The sequence below is a fragment of the Tyto alba genome, unplaced genomic scaffold (assembly GCF_018691265.1).
Source record: "Tyto alba isolate M040663 unplaced genomic scaffold, T.alba_DEE_v4.0 Super-Scaffold_7, whole genome shotgun sequence".
Lineage (NCBI taxonomy): Eukaryota > Metazoa > Chordata > Aves > Strigiformes > Tytonidae > Tyto > Tyto alba.
The window spans coordinates 29,551,208-29,577,862 of record NW_024881328.1 but is presented as its reverse complement, the minus strand read 5'-3'; the positions used below and the strand labels follow the sequence as shown (position 1 = coordinate 29,577,862).

At 40.9% G+C, this 26,655-nt stretch overlaps 1 protein-coding gene across 1 annotated transcript in view; it reads left to right on the top strand.

Moving 5' to 3' along the window:
• Positions 1-24,267, top strand: part of INO80D (INO80 complex subunit D) — a 46,592-nt gene extending 22,325 nt beyond the window's left edge. The window contains exons 7-13 of the mRNA XM_033010898.2: positions 3,585-3,809; positions 5,825-5,934; positions 7,641-7,774; positions 9,216-9,433; positions 9,838-9,995; positions 10,984-12,176; positions 22,908-24,267. Of these exons, the coding sequence (XP_032866789.1) occupies positions 3,585-3,809; positions 5,825-5,934; positions 7,641-7,774; positions 9,216-9,433; positions 9,838-9,995; positions 10,984-12,152 (2,014 nt within the window). The 3' untranslated portion in view covers positions 12,153-12,176; positions 22,908-24,267. The remainder of the gene's footprint in view (positions 1-3,584; positions 3,810-5,824; positions 5,935-7,640; positions 7,775-9,215; positions 9,434-9,837; positions 9,996-10,983; positions 12,177-22,907) is intronic.
• Positions 24,268-26,655: the final 2,388 nt, after the last annotated feature.

The following is a 26,655-nucleotide window of genomic DNA, read 5'->3' as shown; positions in this document are numbered from 1 at the left end:
TCGTGCTACCCTTTTGCTCTTCCTTTCTGCTGCTTTGTGCTGCCTTTGTTTTCTTCATGAACACATAGCGATAATTCCCCTGGTGTTTGCATATCACAATCTTAAAAGGAAGAAGCATTTTGGATTATCAAATGGTTTGCATGCACTTTCAGAAATCTTTGAAAAATGAAATGCCACGCAGTAAGTTGAACTTCAGAAGTTATATATGCAGCTTAAGAGAATAAACTAAATAGAATTTGGTAAACTTGTTTATGAAAGGACAACAATAAAACTACCTTTCAATTCCAGTACTTGCCTAGTGAAAAAGAAGGAGGTGTTATTGTGATATTTTTAGGTTTCTTTGAACATATAAATATGTTTTGGCTAATCTTACTGGACTGGAAACAAAATCCTGAATAGGCTTTTAGAAATGGTTTGCCTCAGAATTGCATTTGACACCATCCCACACAAATCCTTGTCTCTAAATTGGAGAGGCATGGATTTGATGGATGGACCATATGGTGGGTAAGAAATTGGCTGGATGGTCTTGCTCTGAGTGGTGGTCAATGGCGCGATGTCCAAGTGGACAACAGTAACAAGTGGTGTTCCTCAGGGTTTGGTGTTGGGACTGGTGCTGTCTAACATCTTTGTTGGTGACATGGACAGTGGGATCAAGTGCACCCTCATCAAGTTTGCCAACAACACCTAGCTGTGTGGTGCGGATGACACGCTGGAGGGGGGGGATGCCATCCAGAGGACCTGGAGAGGCTGGAGAGGTGGGCCCGGGCAAACCTCATGAAGTTCAGCAAGGCCAAGTGCAAGGTCCTGCATGTGGGTCAGGGCAATCCCAAGCACAAATGCAGGCTGGGCAATGAGTGGGTTGAGAGCAGCCCTGTGGAGGACTTGGAGGTATTAGTGGATGGAAAACTGACTATGAGCCAGCAATGTGCCCTCACAGCCCAGAAAGCCAACCCTATCCTGGGCTGCCTCAAGAGAAGTGTGGGATTCTTCCCCTCTACTCTGCTTTTGTGAGACCCCAACCTAGAGTTCTGTGTCCAGCTTTGGGGCCACCAACATAAGAAGGACATGGACCTGCTCAAGCAGGTCCACAGGAGGCCATGAAGATGATCAGGGAGCTGGAGCACCTCCCTTAAGAAGACAGGCTGAGCGATTTGGGGTTGCTCAGCCTGGAGAAGAGAAGGCTCCAGGGAGACCCTATAGGGGCCTCCCAGTACTTAAAGGGGCTAGAGGAAAGCTGGGGAGGGACTCTTTATCATGGAGTGTAGGGATAGGACAAGGGGTAACAGTTTTAAACTGATAGAGGGTAGATTAGATTAGATATAAGGAATAAATTCTTTCCTGTGAGGGTGGTGAGACACTGGCCCAGGGTGCCCAGAGCAGCTGTGGCTGCCCCCTCCCTGGAAGGGTTCAAGGCCAGGTTGGACGGGGCTTTGGGCAACCTGGTCTAGTGGAAGGTGCCCCTGCCCGTGGCAGGGGGGTTGGAACTGGATGATCTTTAAGGTCCCTTCCAACCCAAACCGTTCTATGATCTATGAAAATAAGCCGCTGTCCACTGCAGGCATGATTTCTTTCCATATCTTGTATACATGTCTTCATCTACTTTTTAAAAATTACCTCATAAACCTGAGATTATTAGATTAAATATTTTAACATACAGTGAGTTTTTTCTGTCTATTTCAACGTGAGGGAAGTAAAAAGTCTCAAATACATAGACATTTGCATTAAAATATACACCTTCCACCCAAAAGAAACACTTTTTTTTTTTCCCCATAAGGAATACCCGTCTTTCCTTAATGTTAATTTGTAACCATATTTATAATTGTCAGTATATCTGCAACTTCTTTTAAAAATCTTGGCCCAGAGCAGTAATGAACTATCTAAGACCTTAAACCTAACTGTATGTAACTGATGGCATCTATGTATTCTTGTTTTCCATAAATACATTGGAAATTTATATTAAATAGCACACAAATTTTTCTAAATGGGTTGTTTTTCCCAGTAGACATTCTTTCCTAAGAGATCTTAAAAGTGTATTTTCTTTTAATTTTCAATGTGAAAATATTTGAAACATTACATATGTTAAATATTTTTAACAGGTTGTATTTGCTGCTAAGCATTTAATTGCAGAGGTTAATTACTTGTAATTTGTGCTTCTAGAAAATAATCTGTAGTCTGTTTTAACAAACAAAATACATAGTATGTTTGACTTTACATATGTCTAGGCAGTGTTTGCTCCTGCGTTTTTTTGTGGGCAGCCTTAGTGGATATGGATGCAGTCTCTTAAATTTGGCCTGCATGTGAATGGAATAAGAGTTTCCAGAAAGGAAAGTAGGTCGTAGTCCTATTGCCTTTCAGGGACAACTGTTCTGCTTGCATTTCTGGATCTTACTTTATTTAGTAAAAATAATGGCTGGTATTTTACATCTCTTTAGTCATCAGCTGGTTGTGGTCCACTTTGCTGTGTGCAGGTTTGGATGTCAGCTCATTCAGTCTTGCTGGCCAAGCTCTGCAGTCTGAACCTTGGGAGCTTTTGATTTGCGTCATTTTTTTGGACATGTTTTCTTCCCCCTGCCCTTCCTTTGTTTTACAGATAGGAAAGCTAGGAAAAAGTTTCTCTGTTCTATAAGGAAAAACTTAAAGGAGAAATTGAACAAAGTCTCCTTTGCTTAGACTCAGTGCTCCTTGTTGCTCCATGAACAAAAAATCATTCTGTTAACTAGTGCTTGTTGTGGAGGACTTCTGGGTAGTTTCATGCACTTTGTTTTAGTAAGTTCCAGTGATGATTTTATGTTTCACGATTTTTACTTCATTTAACTGAATATGTTGACATGGCTTGATGGTCTTGTTGATATGTGCCAGGACATTCAGAAAGCCAAGATAAATGGGAAAAGGCTTTCTTAAGCAAATGAAGAATTGGATCGGTCCTTCATTTGGTCATTGCTTAGCCCTGGTCTGATTTTTCCCTCAGTACCTTTGGAGTTAAATGTGAATTTCTTCTCCACAGCTCTACTGTAACTCAACTTTAACTCTGCAGCAAGGGGAAAGCAGTATCAACTGCTGATTGTGAGAGAGTGTGTTTTGGTTTAGAAAGGAATGCACCACCTGGCAGAGTAAAAGGAATTGGAAAAAGTCAGCAGTTTTGGTACTTGTTAGAATTTGACCATCGTCTCCAGCATGACCTTTCTTCAATAAATTTCCACTACATAGTTCCCCACTCTTGTCCTCTCTATTAATTGCACTTTGATTTAAGAGTTTGTCTCATTTGCTGAGACATTTACAGTAAATAAAGGTTAACAGTATAGATTTTTTTTTTGAACAGCAGGCTCCAGACATTTAAATGTGTCAGACTTGATGATAAATTGATGTAATCTCTAATAATGACATACTAAGAAGGGTAACTACCCTTTGAATTCAAAAGGAATCCTGCTCTTACCATTTCTCAAGCATCCCTGCCTGATTTCAGCCTTTGGATGTTTGTGGGGCTCGAAGATGGATACCAACTTAAAACTCTATTAAAATGACAAATTCTCTTCCTTTAAAAAAAATTACTTAAAGCTCATTTGTATTTATTTTCCCTCTTTCAGGTCCGATGATGACAATGCAGATGACAGGAGTTCCAGGGTGACCAGACTTTGCACTTACTTTCAGCAGAAATACAAGCACCTCTGCCGCCTGGAGCGGGCAGAATCTCGTCAGAAGAAGTGCCGGCATACACTCCGGAAAGCCTTGCTGCAGGTGGCCAGCAGAGAGCCGGAGCGTGCTGGGCAACTGATACAAGAACTCCGAAGAGCTACGTGTGCTCGTACCAGGTTAGACCTTCTCTTGTGACTGCAGTAACCTGGGGTCTGGACAGGGTGGAGATGGGCAGAGTATCCAGCAGCTCAAATGCTGAACTCTGAAACTGGTAGGCATGCACAAGGCAGAAAAAATGTGACATGTAAGTGCCTGTCAGTGGAGTAAAATAAACATGGCATACAGTGTTTTCCATGAAGACAGGCATTCTCTAGCTTTGTGTTTTAAAATGTGGATTGTTTGTTCATCAGTATCTGGGCCCTATTTCTTAAAAGTCACAAAATAAGTTATCAGCCTGCGAAAATTTATTGATTGATTTGTGTATTTTGGCTGCCTTCAAATACCTGGTACTTTACTAAGCCCAGTTCTTTAAAAGGTGTGCAGTCTGGTCTGCAGTTCACTGCTTCAATTCAGGTTTTGTTTTTCAAACAGCTTTTTTTGAAAACACTGTACCTCCTCTTAATTATCTTCCCAGCAAATCAAACTTAAGCTCATTCTTTCTGTTAGATTTAACTCAATCTAACATTAAATGAAACTTGACAACAAAATAAATATCTTGTAACAACTCTGAAGGTTACCTTCTGTGGGAATTCTTTCTAGATAATGTCAACATCCCTCCAGCTCTCAGCATATTGAGAGTTGGTTGATTCATATTTGTGCAGGAACAGAGTAAGTCTGAACCCTGGCATTATGTCTGGAGTATCAGCAGCATCCTTTTGCTGTTGTGGTTTTGCTTTACAGGATGTGTGATTGGGGCGGGGGGGTAGGGAGGGCTAGCATGAGAGGCAGGCTGGAGCAGGGTACTGAGAGTATATTCTGCTTATGGGATGCTTTTGTTCCTGGACAGTGGGCTGTGGTTCATGACAGGTTGGGGGGGTTTATTGTTGGGGAGGTGGAGTGATGCTGAAGAGCTTCTCAGAGGTGTATTGTAGAGGTACATTACTGCTTTAGGAAGGTGTGTAAATGTCTCCAAACTTAAACTGCAGCAAAACCTTGCCAGAACTGGCAAGCTCTTGCTATTTTTTTTTTTTCCATTATTTCTGCCTTTTATTATGCAAAAAAAGATCTTGTTGTTTTGGGCAGACTGGCAAAGCCAGGTATGCCTGTCATCACTGCTCCGGTTAATTTAAGTAACCACAGAGTCTTTTCAATTATGAAATTTTTCACAGGAGTAGTATTACTAACTAAAACGTTGCTCAGTCAAAGTGCAGTCAGTGACAGAAATGGCTGAAGGAGAACAGTCAGGCTACAGACAGCTTTTTGTCAACCTAGAAAACAACGTGTACAGAGGTGAAAGTCAGCTCTGGAATTGCCAGCTTTATCTACATGAAGGTGACAAACGCCTCGAGAGCAGGCTAACACCAAGCGAGCTGTGTAACGCTTGCAGTACTCATCCACACTGCTGTCTGGTCGCCTGCTTGCAGCTCAGGCTCAGAGCATTGAGGCTGTGCTGAGGAAGCGCTTAGCTCCGGGCACCTGCTGGTGGATTGGGCTGTAGCATATTGATGAAGGAGAGCTTTTACCCATGTTGAGCACGCTCAGGTTCTGCCACTCCAGAGCTCAGTCTAAGTTTGTCTGAGCACGTGCTTGCATGTAAGTTCTGGGGATGCTCGGCATGTTTTGAAGTGCACTTGACTGACATGTAGGCATACCCAGTACATTGTATTCTAGAGATTGACCTAATTTTAAGGGTCACCTGTGTTGACACTCACCTACTGCCGTCCTTGGCCCTGTTGCAAGGTGTTGTAATATTTACATGGTAGTAGCACACAGCACCTCTCATTACAATTAAGGCCCTTTGAAATAAACAATGGTCATGTTACTGCAGTCACACCTCTACTTGTCATTGACATTATTCTGTATCCCTGTGCAGAGTCTGGTAGTAGTGTGCACCCATCTGTATCATGACACACACACATGTGTTATAATTCTTCATCCTGCTGTGCCACATCCAGTGCAATGGTTGTGCTAGGTAACCATCTGAGATGGGGTTTTTGTCTCTAAACTCTTTTATGCTTTTTTTTTTTTTCAGCACAAGCCAAGCAAGGCAGAGAGATGCAGAACCAACAACCTGTAGTGGGACTTCGAAGGGAGAACAGTGCACTAACAAGGCCCTTCCATTCACCAGGCATTGTTTTCAGCGTATCCTCTTAACTCTGAGAATTGCATTCAGGCATGGAAGCTGTTCTGTTTTAAGGGGTTTTGTTAGCTTGTTAGGTTTTTGCATTGACAAATACGTTTTCACAAAGAAATACCTATTTGAGTGTCTCATCAACTACTTTGCGATTAATTTGTCTGTGATTTGGGTCTGCAGACAGTGAAGAGTAGTAGTTTGCCACTGGTATCTGTCATAGTCACACTGTTTTACTTTAAGCTGTACTTAGTGCAAGAAGTCTTTACAGAAATTATTATCTTTCACGGATGACTTGGTACAAACCATGTGGCTTTCAGCATTGTGGCTTTTGTGCAGTTCTTGGTAGGTTCCAGTAGGCTGACTACCTATGAAGGGTTTATGGGAGCGAGTTTTTACACATAGTAGCTTACAATGACTAGAAAGGTGGAATTCTGATACTTTGCACTGTTTCAAGAAGCAAAATAGAAAGAGTCAGAGAATCCATGTTCTAGATTAGGAAAAATGAATTATTAAAATTGTCTTTTTAGCTGAAGAATTGTCGGCGCTTGTGTTGGAGTGACTCCTTTTGTTGGACCTTTTGGTTTTGGTACTTTAAGTGACTACTGCTGGTCTGTTCTGGTTGCTATCAGGCTGCAGCACCTTTTCAGTCTTTTTGGTTTGTAGATAGCTTGTTTTTCTTGGTTGATTTTGGCAGGCCCCTTAAAAGTAGTCTGCAGAGCAGTTCAAAACCTCTGTGGTTCTGTTGAGGATTTGCCTCATGATTTGGATTTTTTTTAATTTTTTTTTTTTATAAGTTTATGTGGTCTTGCTTGTTGGTGTGCATAGGACAGAGAAGTCAAGACATGATTTTGAATTTGTGCCGGTTTTTTTCCATCTGCACTTTCTTCTCAATGGAAGCAGTCTCTCCTAAAAAGAACAGCCTCTTGGTTCTGACCTGTCCGTCCAAGTCTGCCATCTGGACAGTTCTGCAGGTTTTCCATTTTCTTTGTCCTTCCTTTTGTGTTTTAACATTTTATGAACATACATAGTGATGTTGGGGTCTGTGAACTGTTCAAGATGGAAGGAGTGCTTCTAATGTTGTTTGAAAAAACACAATGAAATATCTGTTTGATTTGCTGTAAGTCTGGAAACATTTTCACTCCTGCAGGGGATTTTTCTGAAGGAAATCTCAGCAAGCTTACGTTTGGATTTACTTGACCTTTCTGTCTGATTGCACATCTTTTTTTTCAGAGGAGCAGGAAGAATCTTGAAACTTCTTTGTCTGTGCTCTAAAGATAAATGCCAAGAATGTACCTTAAAAGATTGAATTAAGAAATACTCTTTCTTTAATGTTTCAGTATAGATTGTCATTAGTCTGTAAGGAAATAGTCCTGTTGACTACACTGTTCCAACTTCTACTATTGATCTATTGATTAAGACTCCAGGAAAAGGCTTCTTTTTGCTAAGAACTCATTAGTGAAATGGCTGCTTCTATAAAACTATCTCAATATATAATAAAATCATTAGAGATTCTGCATGAATGCAGTTTTTCACTTTAAAATTTGAGTTTGAGCCTTACCTAGCTTTGAACTTGAATAACAAAGTTAAGGTACTCATTAAAAATAGCATCTATGGACAGGTAGAGTTGAAGGCTCTGATCTTCATCAGATTGATAAATCAAAGGGCGTTCCTCCATCGTTGCTTCATATGTTATTCCTGATGCAGAAATGCACAGATATCTTATTGAACCGTTCTCAGCAGCTCTTCTCAAGTTGTACAGCCAAGTTTGCAGATGGTCAACAGTGCTCTGTGCCAGTTTTTGACATTACACATCAAACACCTCTGTGCGAAGAACATGCCAAAAAAATGGTAAGTACAAAGGGAAAACTGTAATTATTTGTGTATTGGGATGATCAGGAGTTTTAATCCCAGTGTTTCTATGAACTCTTGCTTGATAACTAGCAAGTTTATGAACTTAAGAGCCTGTTTCCTTTTATTTTTCTTAAGAGGGTAAAACATGCCAAACATTCCCAATTAGTATAGAGTACGTCGTGAAAGTCTTTTACATGCTTTTGAGGATATCATAAAGAGTGCATGAGAATATCCTTCATTGGAAGAAATTTGATTCTTCTCTTGATTTGAGAAATAGAAAATCATTGTGAGAGATTTTGTGGTCATTTTATCTGGGCTCACTCCTAGCCCTTGGATCTGAATACAGTATGAGTATGGTATGATAAGAACACTACACCTCAAGCAGTCTCAGTACCTGGAGCCCAAAATATTTTCTACAGGAAGTATAGATAGCAATTACAAGCATACAAATAATGGGTTTGCTACCTTTTTTTACCTTTTGTTATCTATTAGAATTTATCTTTAACCTCCTTCAGGGATCTGTAGCCTACTACAAGTTGAGAGAATGCAGAAATTAAGATGATGTCCTCTGTTCTCCTGTTATTCCTCCTGTCTTCCAGAACAAAACTTTTAGGATAATTCACAAACCTGTTTCTGTCTTTCTGCCTTGCCCCCCCCTCCTCCAAGGCATTAGGCATAAATCTGCCTTTTTTGTGTGTGTGTTGTTGGGTTGTTGTGTGTTTTCTGTTACTGTTTTTGCCCAGTCTCTCCAGTACTTGTGAATTCTGGAGTTTTCTGGTTTAAAATGTGAGAGTCTGTGCTACACAGATTTGTATGGGATTTTCCCTCTCTCCCAGACAATCTTCATTGTGTCTCTCAAGTTTGACTTCTGTAGCTCATACAATCCTCTGCCATTCCCAGTATGATGGCAACTAAAAACTGATGATGGTTTGATTTATTTTCCATTGGTCAGTGATTGCTTTTCAAAAGCAATGAGGCCTTAGCTGTTTACCCACATCCTTACCCTAGCCTACAGTATTAATTCCATTTCCTCAGTGCTGTCCCTCTTTTATGGCAGTGGGCACTTGAGGATTATGGCTTCGGCTGCTGCACGCTATCCCCATTATTGCCACCTCACAACAGTGTTCTCTCTTTAATACTTACGGGAATGCTGCCAAAGGTTACAGTTTTGCACTGATTTAATTAGGGTTTGCTATGATAATTTTTGAAGCGATGCTGCACGATTTCCTGTTTAGCATACCTCATAATTCAGTCTATGTGATTTTTGCCACTGGGATCAATGAGGAAAGAAACAGCTTAATTTTTTTAACCTTTCCTGGGTGTATGTTAGCAGTCTGTCTTGCGTTACATGTGAATGTCTGGAACGACCAGGGGAGAAAAAAGCAAGGAAAGTACTTGTTCTTAATACGCTCCCATTGCTATTGTTTTATTCCCAAAGGACAATTTCTTGAGAGGGGACAGCTCCCGTAAAGTTCAGCACCAGCAGCAGAGGAAACCCAGGAAAAAAACAAAGCCACCTGCACTTACCAAAAAACACAAGAAGAAGAGAAGGCGAGGCCCACGCCGGCCCCAGAAACCCATTCCTCCTGCAGTGCCCCAAGGGAACCTCACCATGCCTGCTAGTGTCTCACTGCCAGTAGAGATGCCCCACATACGGTCAGTGGTAGCCCTGCCCCAGTTTGCCCACTGCTAGCTTGAACGTTGTCAATGAGCACTGTAGAAAGGTGTGATGTTGCTGTGCTGATCAGCATCTGCAGCAGGGCTAGAAATTGCATATGACTGTTGAGAAAAAAAAACCAAACACCTTAGAGTGGGTCGTTTCAGATTTGATCAATTACTGGGTCGTCTTGCTTCTGATGCCGCATTTTATGTATTTAATCAATAGGCTAAGTTTAAACTTCTTAAAGAAACTTTCTAAAAGCATGTTTTTCCTAGATGGTGGGGGGGGGGGGGGGGGCAAAGGTGTGGGGAAACGACCATTATGGATGGATATGCATTCATAGTTGTTGTTTGGAGGAATCTGAGCTGAACACTGAGGACTAATGGTGTTTTCTGTCCAGGAGCCCCTCCACACCAGAGCTGAGTGCCGATGAGCTGCCTGACGATATCGCCAATGAAATCACAGACATTCCACATGACTTGGAATTGAATCAGGAGGACTTCTCTGATGTCCTGCCACGGCTGCCCGATGACTTGCAAGATTTTGATTTCTTTGAAGGTACCATTTTATTTTATTTTATGCTAACATGAACACAGTCAGTGAACTGAAATGCATTTCTAAAATGTTTCTAAAATGCATTTTGAGGGGTTGCTTGCTTTCCTATGGAGGTAATAAATTCTAGACAAGGAAGTGTGCATTTGCTCTATTATTTGTTTGTGAGCTCTGAAGTAAAGCAGACTTTAAGAAGGCTGGTGTGTGTAGTTCTCTGCTTCCTCTTATAATTACTGCTCTGAAAATCCTAATTGGTTTAGTATTTTAATAATTCATTTTATGTTTTTACTGCCTGTCAGTGTTGCAGTTTAATCGAGAGTATTCTCAGTAATGGCATCTTTCTGCCATCGAGTGGGGCTGGAATCACAGTCAATGTTGGCCTTTGATAAAAGGAGAAGAGAGTGAGAATAAAATCTTTAAATACATTTTTGAAACAAGCTTTTGATCAGACCTGTGCCTGAATTTCTGGATTCTAAAGCTCAGTACCTATAATGTATAACAAAGAAATTAGAACAGCCCAGAGTTGGGGCATGGGATTCCTTTGGTCATTTTTTGACATGGTGTGGCATCAGACTGTGTTTGAGTTGAAATTAACCTAGGTTATACCAACTGTGTAAATTTTAAGTCCAGGCTGTAATGTCGTAAGTAGAAGGGAGTTTGTGGACTATTTGTGTTATTGCAGCATTGAAGAAAACCTTATTTAAGTGTTTTTACTTTAGGTCTAGTAAGTTTGGGAGGCATCTTGTATTGTAGTATGTGGAAGAGGGGGGCGGAGAGAGGGAGTTCCATTGAAGAGGAAGGTGTAATTTCTCGTTTTCCTCCCCTTCCTTACCTAGTGAACACTGGTGAATGAAATTTTCTGTGTATTGCAAGCCATTCTGGAAGGTTATCATACACTGCAGCTCTGTACTGAACTGTTTGTACATATGCATCCTTAGAGTGCCAGGCTCACCTGAGAGGAGTGCGCTAACTTCTGGTGTCCCTGTTTCTGCAGGTAAAAATGGAGATCTCCTTCCAACTACAGAAGAGGCTGAAGAACTGGAACGGGCCCTACAAGCTGTAACTTCTCTTGAGTGCCTGAGTACCATTGGAGTACTTACACAGACAGATGGTGTGCCAGTTCAGGAGCTGTCAGATAGAGGGATAGGGGTGTTCTCTACAGGTGCTGGAGCTCCAGGAATGCAGTCCTTGAGTCGAGAGGTTAACACGGATCTGGGGGAGCTGTTGAATGGGCGTATAGTACATGATAATTTCTCCGGTCTGGAGCTGGATGAGAACTTGCTCCGTTCTGCTACCTTGTCCAACCCACCTACGCCCCTGGCAGGGCAGATCCAGGGGCAATTCTCAGCCCCAGCCAACGTCGGCCTTACTTCTGCCACTCTGATAAGCCAGAGTGGCCTTGGGGAGAGAGCCTTCCCAGGACAGTTTCATGGACTTCATGATGGCAGCCATGCCTCCCAGAGGCCCCACCCTGCCCAGCTGCTGAGCAAGGCAGATGACCTGATCACCTCACGACAGCAATACAGCAGTGACCATTCACACTCCTCACCCCATGGAAGCCATTATGATAGTGAGCATGTGCCGTCTCCCTACAGTGACCATATCACATCCCCTCACACCACATCCTTTTCTGGTGATAACTTGGCAGCTACCTTCTCAGCAGAGATGCCCATGATGGCACAGCACTTGCTCCCAACTCAGCTGGATGTGCCACTTAGTGGGGTGGTCAACCCCAGAACTCACTGGGGAAATCTTCCTGTCAATCTTGGGGACCCCTCTCCGTTTAGCAACCTTCTCGGTGCAGATGGACACCTCCTGTCCACCTCCCTGTCCACACCACCTACCACCTCGCACTCAGAGACCACACAGCCTGCCTTCGCCACTGTGACCCCCAACAGCTCCAGTGTGCTTCCGGGGTTACCGCAGACCAGTTTTAGTGGCATGGGTCCTGCCTCCGCTGAACTCATGGCCTCCACCTCCCCTAAACAACAGCTCCCTCAGTTCAGCGCAGCCTTTGGGCACCAGCTGAGCTCCCACAGTGGCATCCCCAAGGACCTGCAGCCCAGCCACAGCTCCATAGCTCCTCCCACGGGCTTCGCAGTGACCGGTGCCACCGCTACCAGTACCAATAATGCATCTGCGCCCTTCACCACCTCCAACTGAGCTTGTCTGCCTGGCTCTGTGCAGGTAGATGGGGGACCTGTGTTTTCTATCTTTCCTTTTTTCCTTTTTCTTTATTTTTTTCTGTCCTCCCTTTTTTTTTTTTTTTTTAAGAGGGGGTTGAGAAGAAAACCCCTGCTTCAGTACTGACCAGGGTTAGCCCTCTGTGAACCTTGCTGTAGCGTTCACATGTGCTTGTTACGCACCGGTGCTCATTTATTGCAGGCAGGTTCACCGTTCCCCAATAATTCCTTAAGGATACAGCACAGTTACTGGATGTAATGGATCTTAGCAGTAAGACCTAGAAATGGGAAGATACCTCAGATTACTGATGCATGTTACTGTTTCCTAGGGTTTGGATCAGTGCTTGCCATCCCATTAGCATCTGGTAGAAAGTTTTCCAGTGGGCAGAAGTCTCTTGATTTTGCTCTTTTTTTTTTTTTTTTTCTTTTAATTTACATTTTTTCCAAAGGTAGCATCTGGCATGGAAAACTTGGCTGCACACATTGATTTGAGAATGGTGCACTGAAGTCCTAAATCAAGATCATGGTTCAAGGATGAGTTTGGCAGTTTCTTAAAATAGTCTCTTGACCTCCTCTGTGTGCATGTGTGTGTTTGGGGTGCAGGAAGCAGCAGTTCCTTTTCTTCTTTTGGTGAAGAAACGGGAGTTGTCCCCTTCCAGAACTGGTCACTGTTCTTATTGCATGCTGATTTTTGTTTTTTTGGGGTTTTTTTTTGTTTTTGTTTTTTTTTTTTTTTAATTATGGTGATTTTTTAATTCATTGAGCAGCAAGGGGATCAGCTGACTGGTTGCCCAGAAATCTGAAGGCTGATACAAAGTTAGTCCAGGGAAAAGAAATAAAACCAGAAGGATTGAAATAGATCATGCATGGAGTAGTAAAGATTCCTGTGCAGAAATTTTCTCCCTTGCTGAATTACTGTGGCCTTGTAGCATTGATGATTTGCCTTTTCTGGTGTGGCTTTGTCCAGAACTCTTTGCCTGACAGGCTGACAGGTATTTCCCAGCTGAAACTGGAAAAATTTGGTTGGTATTCTGCCCATTCACACAAGTCTAGGTCAGACCCTTTGATAAGTTTTAAATGGATGCATTTCTCAACTTATGTCTAGCTACTGAGACTTTCTTGAATAGTTTTTGCCCCCCTGGGAGCCATATAGTTTTTTTCAACACTCGTAGGGTTTGATGCTCCGTATGTGAAGCTGAATATATGTAAGGAATTAGCAGGTATCTATCAGCAGTCATAGCTAACCAAAAGAGAAATCACTAAAGCAAAATAGATAAGAATTCCTTCTGTGTACAGGACAGTTTTGCTTTTATTGCCCACCTGCTAAAGATAGTGTTCAGACTCCTTGGTAGTAATTTCAGTTCTTAAAGAAATGAGTCCGCTAGCTTTTAGACTTTTAAATTTTTATTTTATTTTTTTTTATCCAACAGGTAAATGCAGCAGAAATTATAAGGTGTTTACTTGCATCTCTTTATCAGGAAGGGAAAAAAGGAATTTGCTTGTGACTTTATAGGGATCAAACTTGCTATTGTACTTTGACTTTGACTGTAAAAGTAGGTTCTACTTAATATAACAAGTCTCTATTCTTCTTGGTTTGTTTCTGAGATGCAGATAAGAGAGAATAGAAAAATTTCACATTTCAGTCTCTTACTGTAGAAGACAGATTTCATTCTACCTTACAGTAAAATGTCTTACCTGCACATATTCTAATTCAGGAAATTAAGAGATACCAAGCACATGTAATGGGGAGGCCTAATAAATTGTTTGAGCAAGGGATCATTGAACGAAGTTTAGTTGCTATAGAAATTCATTTTGTTAGCAGGCAGGCCCACATCAAAATCTCTGACTCAGACCTCTCCCTCCACCTTGCTAAGGAACAGAATTTAAATGGGATAGGTGTTGTGTCTTCTCACTGTTGTAGCAATCATACTACCCCTCTTTTCTTGAAAGATTTGTCCTCCTTTATATTTAAGGAGTATGGATGATGCATATGTCCTTTTCTGAAATTGCAAGTGTATGTGGGTGGAGAAAAAAATTATTTTCATGCTTCTGTTGTTATGAAGTCCTTCTTTCATACTTGGTAAAATAGATCTTAATAATATAAGCCGAATATTTTTAAGTGGTGATTTAAATATGTTTGTAACATTTAAATGTTTTTAAATCATGTAAAAAGTTGAATTGAAGCCTATGAAACCCTGCTTGTGATTGTCCTGCTGATTGAGGAATGCCCAGTGGTATTGTGAAATGAGGCAAATCTGACAAGGCATTTATTTATTTTTGTATTATGTTCCCCATGCTTTGTTGAGGAGACACTGTTTGATTTGCAAATGATTTTCGTTATGTCCATATACCTTCTTCAACGTGTTTGGATGACTGGCTGAAAAAGAGTGGAGAACTAGTATACCAAATGGTCAATTTAATCTGCTTGTGTATTCATGTCATTTTAGAGGATGTTAATTTCTTCAAGCTGGTTTCAGGATTTGGTCTTGAAATCATTCTTGTGCCCATCAAGCTTTTTAATGAAGCTGCAGCTAGTGCAGAGTATGTTTGCCCCACATCACATTTCTCTTTCTTAGCAAATGCTGAAGGGGAAGGGAGGAGAAGAACTGAGAGCCAAGTTCTGCTTGATCACATTGGTATAAATTACGAGGACCTCTTCGGTCTAAGGTCACTGTGAGTTTGTACTGGTCTAACTCAGAACAGAACCCAGCTCCTAATCTGAGCATTGATTTAGACAGGGAATTTCAAAAGCTGTCATAGCATGCAGGTCCGTAATCCTCATTTGAAATCAATGGCTGTTATGTACCTACGTTCCATTAAGGCAGCTTAGGATATCAACTCTCTTCCCCTGCCTAGACTTCAATTTTTGTATCTCCCTTGATGACTCTTCCCTGAAAAGTGATTACGTAACATTTTTCAATGAGCAAACTAAGTTTGCAATAAAGCTGCACTTTTAAAAATAAACTTCGGTTTGTATACATTTGAAATAGGAATCCCTCTGTCCTGTCTGACACAGAGTTCCGAAATGGGCCACCACTCTTGCCTTTTCCTGGTTCACCTCATGTCTTTTCACTATCACTGATTTCATGGTTACAGCCTACCAAGCAGTTACGGGTCTTGATCTTAGCTTTACAAGGTGGATCATTCCAGGTGGGCTTCTACACCCCCACAACCTGTTGAATCAGTGTCTTACTGTTGGATGTGAGACATCCAATCTGAGAGTTGCGTGAAGCCAGAGGTGTTTCACACCTATTCCTCTGGGAACTGCTGCAGGTCTGGTTAAGGTAGTCCTTGAGGCTGTTATTTATGTGGTTCCCAAGCAGAATCCATGCTCTCTTGCAAAGGTTTTTGAGTATCATCTCCTGGTATAGCAATTAGCACTCTAATCACCCTTTCACCAAAGAGCAAGTGTAGCAATTTCAGTCCATTGATTTGAGATGGTCAATACCTGTCGTGCCCTTTACATGTTAACAAATAGAATAAAGCTAGTTGAACCTAAAAGTTAATTTCTTTACATAAGATTTGAGTTCTAAAGAATTGAAGAAAAATTAGACTTAGGATAAAATACCAGTAACATAATTCTTGGTAATAATACCACCTCAATTACCACCTTGTACAAAAGTACTTAACACAAGGTGAACTTTGTCATGACAGTGTACAGAGGCTCATCAGGAACAGCCTTATGCTGGCCTGTTGTATAAGGCATTCAGTAAGACATGCCTTGATGTTTCCTTTCACTTAGCAAGACTTTACACCAACTTTGAGGGGAGCCATATGCACTTAGATACCTCAAAGCTGATTTGTTCTTTGGCCTCGTAATTACAATGATACAAAAAGATGTATGCATGATGCAAGAAGATGGAAAAGATGCATTACTTTGTCTCCTCCTGCCTCCCGGTTCCTCCACGTTCTCTTGCATAGTTCACTTCTCATTAGTGACATGCTTCTCTCTATGCCTGGGCATAAAGGCTTTAAATCGATAATGCGGGGAGGTAGCACAGTTGCCAGTCAACCTCAGGCAGTGTGGAGAAGGTGGCAGCAGCTAGATTTCCCACTTCATTCAGCAGGTTAGTGAAACGAGGATTTGCAGTTCTCATTTGGAAAGCATTAAGAGGCCCCAAAATCACCTGCTAGGCAGAAATCAGAGGTGGTATTGGAAGTACAAATGCAAGGAAAAAACTGTCAAAGGAGAGTCATCTGTAACAGCAAAGAGAAGCAGTTTGGGGTGGGTTTTTTTTTTGTTTGCTTTTGCTTTGTTTCTTTAGAGGGAGATGTGTATTGAAAAATTGGGGGATTCTGTTGTGAGCTGTAGGCACAGTGTGATGCCACTGGCTTCAGGGGCATGGCCCAGGTGAAGGGCCTAGGATTGAACCTGCAAACCAGTAGCCAAATTCAGTTTGAAGCTTCACTTTGCTGTTAGCACATTTGGATACAGTCTGGGATTGAATCTGCCAGGAAAGAAGAGTCTCACGAAGGAGTACAATAAACAGTGGACAGATGTCTCCCTTGAGAAGCTGGCCTTGGTGGTCACATTCGTGTGTTGTTAGTCTGCTTCTGAACTCCAGCTGCTCCCTGAGCTCCTGCAGCATGGTGGCTGCTGCTGCATTTCCCTGTAGGCATTGGCAGGGCTCCAGGGGTATTTCTCCCTATCTTTGTGCTGCAGTAAGCTTAATACACTTGTGAATTCCCCAACAGTATGAGCCTTTGGGCAGGGAGGAGGGAAGAATTTTTAGAAGAGCCAGCTACCTGCAGTTGAATCTTTCAAGACTTGTAGGGTGCAGGGATGGTGGCAGGAGGTGCTTTCTGCAAACTATACAGACAACAGAAAACTTACCTGCAGTGATCTTCTGCAGTGATGTATTTGTGTGGGTGTCTGGGTAGCTTCTCTGGTGGGATGTTTAGTTTTGCTTGTGTATTTTTACCGCTACATGTGGAGTCTCCAGTGCAGGCCTGTTGCAAGGTCCAGTGGTAGAGATGGAAATATTAACTGAAGAAATAGTTTTGGGGTAGTGTGCTTACCAGATCTTTAGGTCTTTGATGGGGTGTTGTGGGCTGCTTCTCTTACCTCCTTTATTTCCTTCCTCTACATTCTTCATCATTCTTTCTTTTATTCTCCCATTCTCAGATACTTCTCCAATGTAAGTAATGCCAACCGGTAAGTCTTCCGTGGTCCTGAGCAAATCTGACTGTAAAATGAAAAGGAGGAGAGATTCCTGCAATTCATAACATACATTTTGGATGCTAGAACGACAGTGCAATAGATCAAAGTATTTCTCAGATCAGTGAGTAAGATGATGTTTCACAGCATGCTAATATGGCATGAACTAGATGCTGAGGGTACAACGCTGATCATGGAAGTGCACACACTAGCAGTGAATGTGCAGGCTTTTTTAGCAAGTTTACCTTCTCAGAAGTTCCTCTTCTTAGAAGTGGATCAGTAGAAAGTCATAAAGAGAAATTTAAATTAGTCTTTTTAATACCCACAAACCCCAATAAAAGTAAGGAGGTTTGGTGGAAAAATCTACATTTATGTTTTACTAAACTTAAACTTGGACTTTAGGAGGGGTCTGGTCGTAAGAGACCTTAGCTCTATCAGGTAAAGTTTTGGTTTTGTCTTTAAAACTAGATAAAAACACTGTTGTTTGGAAATAAAAGTTTGGTAGAGGAGAAGGAGTTACAAAAGATGTGTCTTAACAATTTTCTCCTGTCTTCAGCCTGGTTTTTTTTTTAAAAAAAAACAAACAATAGTAACCATCGTGGAAGCTTTTCCTTTTGCTGTTCTGCTACTTCTCATGGTTATTGGGTTCTCTGCTTTCCCGTTTTATTCTACTTTCACATAATCCTTCTCTGGCTACTGTGGAATAAGGTAACATACTGGAAGCTTGAAAGAAGAAAGTGGGCTTGACAACAGTTTGACAGCAATAGTTGGAGGCTTTCTTTTTCTGTCTCCTTGAAGTAAGTGTTGGCACCTTTTCACGCTACTCTGGTTCATAGCATTCAGTTTGGAAGTGAACAGGATGAGACTTGGGCTTTTGACCTTAAAACTGTACTTACTCAATGTAGAAAATTGCATTCTTCCTACTCCTTCCCCCTGCTAGTCCCCCAAACACACACAGAGTGGGATGTCCAGTGTACCCACCTGTCAACAGCGTACGTGTGTTGAACTTGGTCCAGTAATGCTAATGTTTCACCTGCTTTCTGTCGTTGTCAGACAGTGCCCACAGAGGTGAACTCTGGATAGGTAACATTCCCAGATACCCTCTGGAAAACTTTAACTTTGGTGCAGATTGCTCTGATGTAGCTAACTGCGATGGCGTTGGCTTCTACCTTGAAGTGGACTGATTTACCCTGAAATGACTCTAACCTGCGTCTTAAAGAGTGTAGTTGGTTCCAGTGCAAATAGATTAATTCTGAAGTGATGGACAGTTTGATTCTCATGCAAAATAGCTATATCCTACCAGAAGGGGTTGAACCAGTTTCTCTGAACAGTGATGACCTTCACTGTACGGTTTTGGGTATGTCTCAGGGATTCCTTGTGGAAATAAGGGCAGTTAATAAAAAAAAAAAAAGTAAATAGTTTTAAAAGTAGGTAATAATTTAAGGTAGAGCGTCACCTAAGTGAGAGCGCAAGAAGAAGAAATCTTTGTTCAGTTTTATAGTCCATGGTGTCTGGCTTAGGGACTCTTTCTCTTCTCGGGGCTCTCATCTCAAGTTCAACATACAGAATCTTTTTCATCACGCTCAGCTTTAAACTTTTTATTTAAAGATACCCTTCCCCAATGAGCTTTCAGAATACTTATTGTAGATTTTAAGAGAAATGGTATATTAATTTATGCTATTAACATCACCTCATAAATTATAAGTTTTATACTAAAGCTGTATTGAGTGTAATGAATTATGTTGCATATGTGTTTTTAATAGCTATAAAATTATATACAAGCTTTTTTGGAAAAACAAACTAGTGAAGCACCTTTTTACACTGGATCTTTGCCGTGTCAAGGTGTACAGCTATTCTTTGCTACCTTGCAGATATCTATATCTATATATAGATATATATATATAAATAAAATAAAATGGTATCCTGTATCAACAAGCATAGAACTCTTTTTAACCCTTATATTACTATTCCTATAACTCTTTTTAAATTTTATTTTGAGTGTTACATTCTGCAATAATTTATCCGTGGTTTGTACCTATGATTAGAAATTTAGTTACAGGGTAAATAGATCAAATTAAAACAATCCGACTGCTGTAGCTGGAAGTTGTGAACCAAGTTTGTAAGACCTTTTCTTTTTTTAATGTATTTATTTCCAGTTAGCTCTGTGAGTTGGAAATTGAAAAGTCAGAACATTAGGTATCTACAGAGTCTTATTCAGGAATTTTTCCCCTCCTTTCCTCACAAAGGAATTCCCACTGTGACTTATAAATAGAATTAGACTGCTTGTGTGCATGTATGTATTATATATACACACAAAAATTATGCATTGGGGGGGATGTATGTGCGATACGAATGTGTATATTGTATGTAGGTCATAGTCTTGTAAAGAGAAAAGTAGTTGAGAGGTGATGGAATGTATTGTAGAAATGTGATTATTTAGTAGGGGGTTGTTACGTCCTCACTGTTGTATAAATAACTGATACTCTCTACTACATAATCTTCTGTTATAAGGCTAACTCTGATATCATGTCAATTTTACTGTTTTTTAAATGAGTTGCATTGAGCCCTGTTTAAAATGCCATGAAAATACCAAGCTCCCAAAGACAGCCTTTAAATAAAACAAATGGGGGACGAGGAGAGATGGGAGAAATGAGTGGTGTTTTCCAGGAGAAACTGAAATGGGAAGGGTTGCGTTCGGTGGGATGGGGAGACATGGCAACTGCTGTATCTTTGCAAATACCCGGGTCTCTTATGGTCTGACTTGGAAAATGTTGTCAATCAGTGTACTTGTGTTTTCAAATTAGGATGTAAGGGGCACTGTTCGTGGAGTGATCTCCATTCTGTAAAAGGATCTTGTCGTAGATTATTTTCTTTCCTTGAGGGTCTTTGCGTATATTAATTTTGTCCCAAAGTTGCTATTGTGGGATTGCAGAACAAAATACACTTTCAATCCAGGGACTTTCACTTGTGCTGTGAAATTCTGAATTTAATTATGGCCACTTAACTTTTTTTTTTTTTTTTTTTTATAATTGGAGAAGGAAGATTTCTTTATGGGAGTTCTCACTTGAAATTGTGAGAAGTCAGAAACATTCTTACAGATTGGCTTACTCTTCATACTGTTCTATTTAGGCTGGAAAAAGTAACCTAATTGTTATTTATTCATACAGTATCACTTTTAATGATGATGATCCTGGTGACTTTAAAAATCTGTTTAGAAAAACAGAGCTTTCAGTATTGCACAGACATTTGAATTTTTTGAAGGCTTTTTTTAAGCAGTTGCAAATCAAATCTTAATTTTCAAAATTTTTTTTATATCCCCCTCCCTATCAGTATGTTGATACCCCCCAAGCATTCCTTCCTCTTTCCCCCTCCTAGCAATTTGTTTCTGGCACATATGCATACAAGTGAAAGGGCAGGGAGGTGGAAGTTGTCAGAGGCCTTTCCTTCTGCTTATTTGGTGGTAATGGGAGTTAGCAGCATAAATCTTTATGCCTTTATGGGGAAGAATAGACCCATTTTTGTGTATACCTGTACAGAGAGATATATCTGTATATGAGATGTTGGTAGCACTTTGCTGAATGTGGACTTGCCCTCATGATGTACAATAAATACGTATGAATGCAATCAATCTAAATCTATATATACGTGCATACAGATGTATAGATGGAATGTACGTTGTATCACACACGTGTACATTAGTTGTAACGTGAGTAAGTGTGTGAGCTAAGGAGAGAGACTATCCACGTAACATGTGTAACAGGTAAGCACTTGTGCCAAACAAGGTTGTTTTAATTCTTCTGAGGGATTTGGATGACATCAGTGACTGGTCTGAGCTTGGTCACCGTGGATTTGTGTTACCTCAGTCCTCACAGTGGAGTTTCCTTGTACATTTCTGCTTTTGTTTATCCTATATTAATGCTTGTTGAGGCCTCTTGCAATGCCAACCTCTTCTGCTTCTCTGCTCCATTGCCTCCATTCCAGCTCCTCCTTGTCCCCGCATCTCTACAGTTTCTCTTGGTAGCAGCAGTCAGCTTTACTAGCCCAATCCAGCTCTGCTTATGCATTAAGGAAATTCTCTCTGTGACTGTAGTGGCAGCTGAATTGGGCCCTGAGCACTTGCTTGAACTTATGCAGAATTTCTCAGCTATTCAATTGTGCTTGAGTATGACTGCGATCGATTTGCAGATGAACACAAACTTTTCTTAGAACCTGATGCAAAGCTTTCTAGCATATTAAAAGGTTAACCCAGCATCGTATTTTAGTTCAAAATGAGAAAAAAGCACCCACTGAAAATTGTCTTCAATTTTCAGCCCCAGGGAGAGTTCAGTTTGTGTTTCCTGTAATGCAGGTAGTAGGCGGAAGGCAGCCCTGTGCTCTGTTCTGAGCAATGGGGTTGTCATCAAACATATCAAGAGAAACACAGCTCGTTACGTTTTACTATTAAACAGATTTTGAAATGAGCTGCAGAGTTGACTATTAACGTGCTAGCACTTTGCATCTAATTGAGTATTGAATGATCTTGCTTATGCAAGTAAATTGTGGTTTTAAGCATTTTATTTTCTGTTTTCTGGCTAAATGGAGCTTCTGTATCCTTTTAGCAGAAAGCAGCTGTCAGAAACCTTCTCAGTCACATTTAAGCACTGTTGAAGCTCCTGGCTAACTTAGGCTTCAGTTTCAATAGAGAATGCTGCTCCAATTCAGTCATTGAGCCGCACAGCAATTCCATGTTTTCAGTATGGATATGGCACGATTTTTCTTGGCCACAATTCATCCATGGAGTTTTGTCTTCCTTGCATTTCTATTAGAAAAAGGTAACTGGTGTACTGTTCCATCTGAGCTTTCATTCAATCATATACGACTATTTCTATACTACATATGTTTGGGCGTGTGTATGGGTATGTCTGTGTACTGTGTGTGTATAATACCTATTTATACACACACCTATATTATGCTATTTCAGTTTATGTATGTGGAGAACATACCTGTTGGTTCTCTCCTGATATATACTCATGCATACGTATATTAAATATGTATATAGAGTGTAGATGTCCTGCATATACATGTGTATATGTTATGAACCTTGGTTGGCAATTTTTTTTTCCCACTTTTTGCAAATTGCTGTCCCTTATGACATATTTTCACTGAAGCTGCATTATATAGAAGAAATGGAGAAATGTGTTATCAAAGTTTTATTTTAAAAAGGAGACTCTTAATTATCTAAAGCCATTTGTAATTGTCTTTTGAATTTTTACTAGAAGTGTTGTTGTTTAAAAAAAAAAAAGAGAGAAAACAAAAAACCAAAAGCAAGCAGACAAGCCCTTACTCCCACCATCACTTAGATGGACATAACAAAGACAAAGAAACACAAGTTTCTAAGTATTTATTTCTTTCAGGGGTTTCTGAGGCATACTGTAATAGCATTCTGCTCCATCCTCCCTTTTGTCCAATTATAATTAATGATTCATAGTTTCTTTTTGCAGCTTTTTTCCTCATTACTTTTGTCAATCATTGTTCACCTCCTACATTCAATAGTACTGATACCACTAAGGAGATTTCATGTCCTTCTGTCCTTTTCAGGAGAAATTCCAGTGCATCACTATTGTGTTACATTTTAACATACTTTGTGGAGGATGGATGTTTTTATTGAAGATGTCTGTAACAAGTCTTTAACTTATTTAATGTGAGAAGCCTTCATTGGAACCTGTCGTTTGTTTCTAACGAGTTTCTGCAACTGTTTCACCAACATATTAAGTAGTTCCCTTCTTATTTGATGCCTGCTGTTTTAAGGTTTGGGTTTATTGTTGTGGGTTTGGGTTTTGTTTTGTTTTTGTTGTTTTTTTTTTTTTTCCCTCCAGTTCCCCAAAATGTTTATCTGCAAGTGAAACAAAACAGATGTCAGGATCTCAACCAATACCCTTTTTGCAGTTAAGGGTAAATATTTTTATCCTGGATTTAATAAAAGAGAAGGTGGCAAATGGACAATCCGAAGTGCTTGGAGGGAATGCTCACTCTTTTTAAGGCTGTCTCAGAGAAGTTTGTGTTTGGTGTCATTTTAAAGGTAGCTTGATGACGCTTTGATATCAGAAACAGCCTTGTAACAAAGAGCCTCGTACAGTTGTTTGGCCACTAGAGTTTAAAATGTAAACAAGTTGCAGTGGGAAAGCAAAGGTGAGGCAGTGTATTTTGAACCAGTGAATTGTAGCTTGCAAACGTACCTGATTTTGAAGTAACTGCATGGTAGCAAGGATTAGCAGTCTCTTACACCCTTTCCTTCTTCCCTCTCATCCCTGACACATGTGTTCAGCATACCGTACATTGGGAAAAATAAATGACTTACTCCAGCAAAGCTAAATCCACTTAATGACTGCTTAAAGGGAACATACAAACTTGCATTGCCGCATCCCGTCTCACGATATTAGCTGGAAGACTAGCTAATACGCACAAAAAGCCCAGTCCAGGTCGCTTCTGCAGATGTGTCGCTTTCGGAGCGTGCGGTGCATGGGGATGCCCGAGAAGAAGGGTCGCTTCCTGCGGGGTCCCCGGCAGCAACAGCAACTCACACTACTACTTCTAGTGCTGGAGGCTCACGGACAGCATTCCAGGGGCGGGTAGGAAAGCTCGCGTTTGTACTTTCCCTTTAAATAGGAAAGGTTGGCTCACATGTTCCTCATACTTCTCAATGAATGTACTGTATTACCATTTAAAAAAAAAAAAAAATTAATGAAATGATAATAGATTGGTCTCCTTTTGTTATCTGGTCCTTGTTTAATTTGTTTAAGGGTTTTTGTATACAGAAGTTTACATTTTTATGTATATTTTTCTTGTGTAAAAACTGATGTAATATGTGTATAAAACACTGTATGTATTATCTGTATATAGTGTGACAAAATGATTTTCTTTCTTTCTTTTGGATGTATTAATAAATCTTGCTGTGAAGTAGCTGTGTTTACTATGATGAAACCCTCTTCTCCAAGCCATTTTGCTAAGTCCGAGATGTATGAATATTGCCAGGGCTGAAATCTAATCCATAAAATGATTTCTTTTTTCTTTTAAAATATATCCTAAGTACAGTTATTAAACTGTCCTTTGCTTAGATAGCTGTAGAGTCTGATGCTGCTCTTGCTTATTCTCTGATTCTCTTGCTTTCTAATGACATTAGATAATTAGCTTTGCAAACAAACTGGGGTCTTCAATCTCACTCCTGATTCATTCTAATTATAGTGCTTTCTAGCTCTGGATCACTGGCCTGGAGACCACCAGATCTTGTTTTCTGATTTGAGTTTGCAGAACTGCACTTGAAATATAATTTAAGGGGTATAGAGTAGAATTTTGTCTTATGCTGTTATGTTTTCTGAGATTTAAAAAATATATACGTGCTTCATCACCAAAACTGGTAAGTAGGAGTTTGGTGTTATTTTGAGGATTAGCACGTGGGTGAGAAATGGTGATTGCTGAGGTGCTGCGGGGCTTGGGGCAGCTCTGGGGCAGGAGTGCGAGGCCAGGGCACACGTGGTGACTACCTGGAGAGGTCGGACACTGGGGATCGCTGCTGCCTTGTCCGGACACAAGCAGCTCAGCTGCGAACTGGGGAAAAGCTGCCGTTCTTGCCACCTTGCTGTGAACTGCCCTGCCTTGGCTGGCACCGAACTTTCAGCACTGGGTTTGCTCTCAGAGAGCGGCTTTTCCACAGCAGCTTGGAGGATGTCCTCTCTCTAAACAGAACTACGCCTTGGACACTTTGCTGTAAGTAGATGGCTGCTGCATCTTCCTCTCAGCATTTGTTTTGTGACATCTTCCCCTTTGCTTTATGACACGAGGGTATGTGCTTCAACAGGTGTTTGCTTTGCTAGTCTCCATCTCCAACACGTTTGAGGTGACTTGCAAGGGAAAAGCAGTTGTGTCATAGGTGAGACCATCTTCCAGGTTCTGTTTTTCATAAGCAGTCTTAATGCCTCGCTGATCATCAGAATGACTGTCAGCAGAGATTGATGAGAAGGGAATTCAGTAATTTGACTTTTCTTTTTAATGAACAGTGGCCCAGCCATTCTAGACAGCATAATTAGAGCAGCATTTCACAGTGCCTGGTTGTAATTCAGGCTGAGGGGTAAGCGGTGTCAGTGAATGATGTAGTCTTCCATGCTAACAGATGCTGCAAAGGTTTCATGGCAAAGGACAAAACTGGTTTGTGCTTTAATAGCTTGCCTTCCTGGGAGATGGGAGTATGCTGAAAGTGCTGCATCCAGCCATTTGTCAAGACAGAGCAATGACAGAAAAGATCAGACACTTAAAAAAAAAAAAAAAAAAAAAGGGAGAGTGCAGCAGCCTAAGTTCAATGCAGTATGGCTGGAGAAAATCTACCCCAACCTTGTCCATTCTAGGGGATTTCCAAGGTTATGGGCCTGAGGCATTTGGACACTATAGGGGTAATAGTGACAAGGCAGTTCTGGGCTGCTGATGCAGTTCTGGCTGTGCATGTGGTTGTTGCAGAGCTGATGCTTCAAAGTGCTCCTGCCTCAAGTAGCACTCAAAGTCATAATGGCGAGAGGTGGAAGAATTGATTCTTATGGAGAAAATGGTTGTTACAAATCTGCTTTTAACAAAACAGCAAAAGTAAGTTGCTATCTGGTGTAAGACTTGAGGCTGTAATGAGGAGTAAGAAGGTGGAAGTTAGGAAAATGGGGGCTTTTCCCTGGGGATGACTCCCTGGCAGAAGCAGAGTTGCCCGGTCTGGTCCCGAGCTGGGCTTTCTCCAGCATGGGCTTGATGAGAGATGGGCTGAGACTCCTCTGCTGACTAAGGCAGAGACCAACTGCATCGCCTGTTTTTTTTTTGCCAGCATTTCCATGAACAGCAAAAAAATGCTACTCTTGGAAAATGATTGCATGGCTCTCAGTCTGAAAATTTACAAAAACAACTGGTCATTGTTCTAGTGCCATATTTCAAAACACAAATATGTTTTGTTTGAAGTATCACTTCAGGAAGAATATGGTACGTCTTTCTTTGTATTTTAACAGTCCTCTTGAGTTCCAACAGTAGCCTTTTAATAGTCAGAAATTATTTTCTCAGGAAAGCTTGTTTAGTTTGTGCTTGAAAAGCAGGTGAAATTTTGTTACAAGAGCAAGTGTTGCTCTCATAATTCAGTGAAGCAATTGGAAGGAGAAACCTTTATTAAATTGGGGAGCTGGCTTCCTGCAGAGTGAAGACAACCTCTCTTTGTCCCTGCATAGTCAAGGGCAATTGTCCCATCTGCAGGAAATAATGAGAGCCACCTTCCACACTCCTCCCCGGAGCCTACGCCCAAAGCACAGGGCTGGTACTCTGCAGC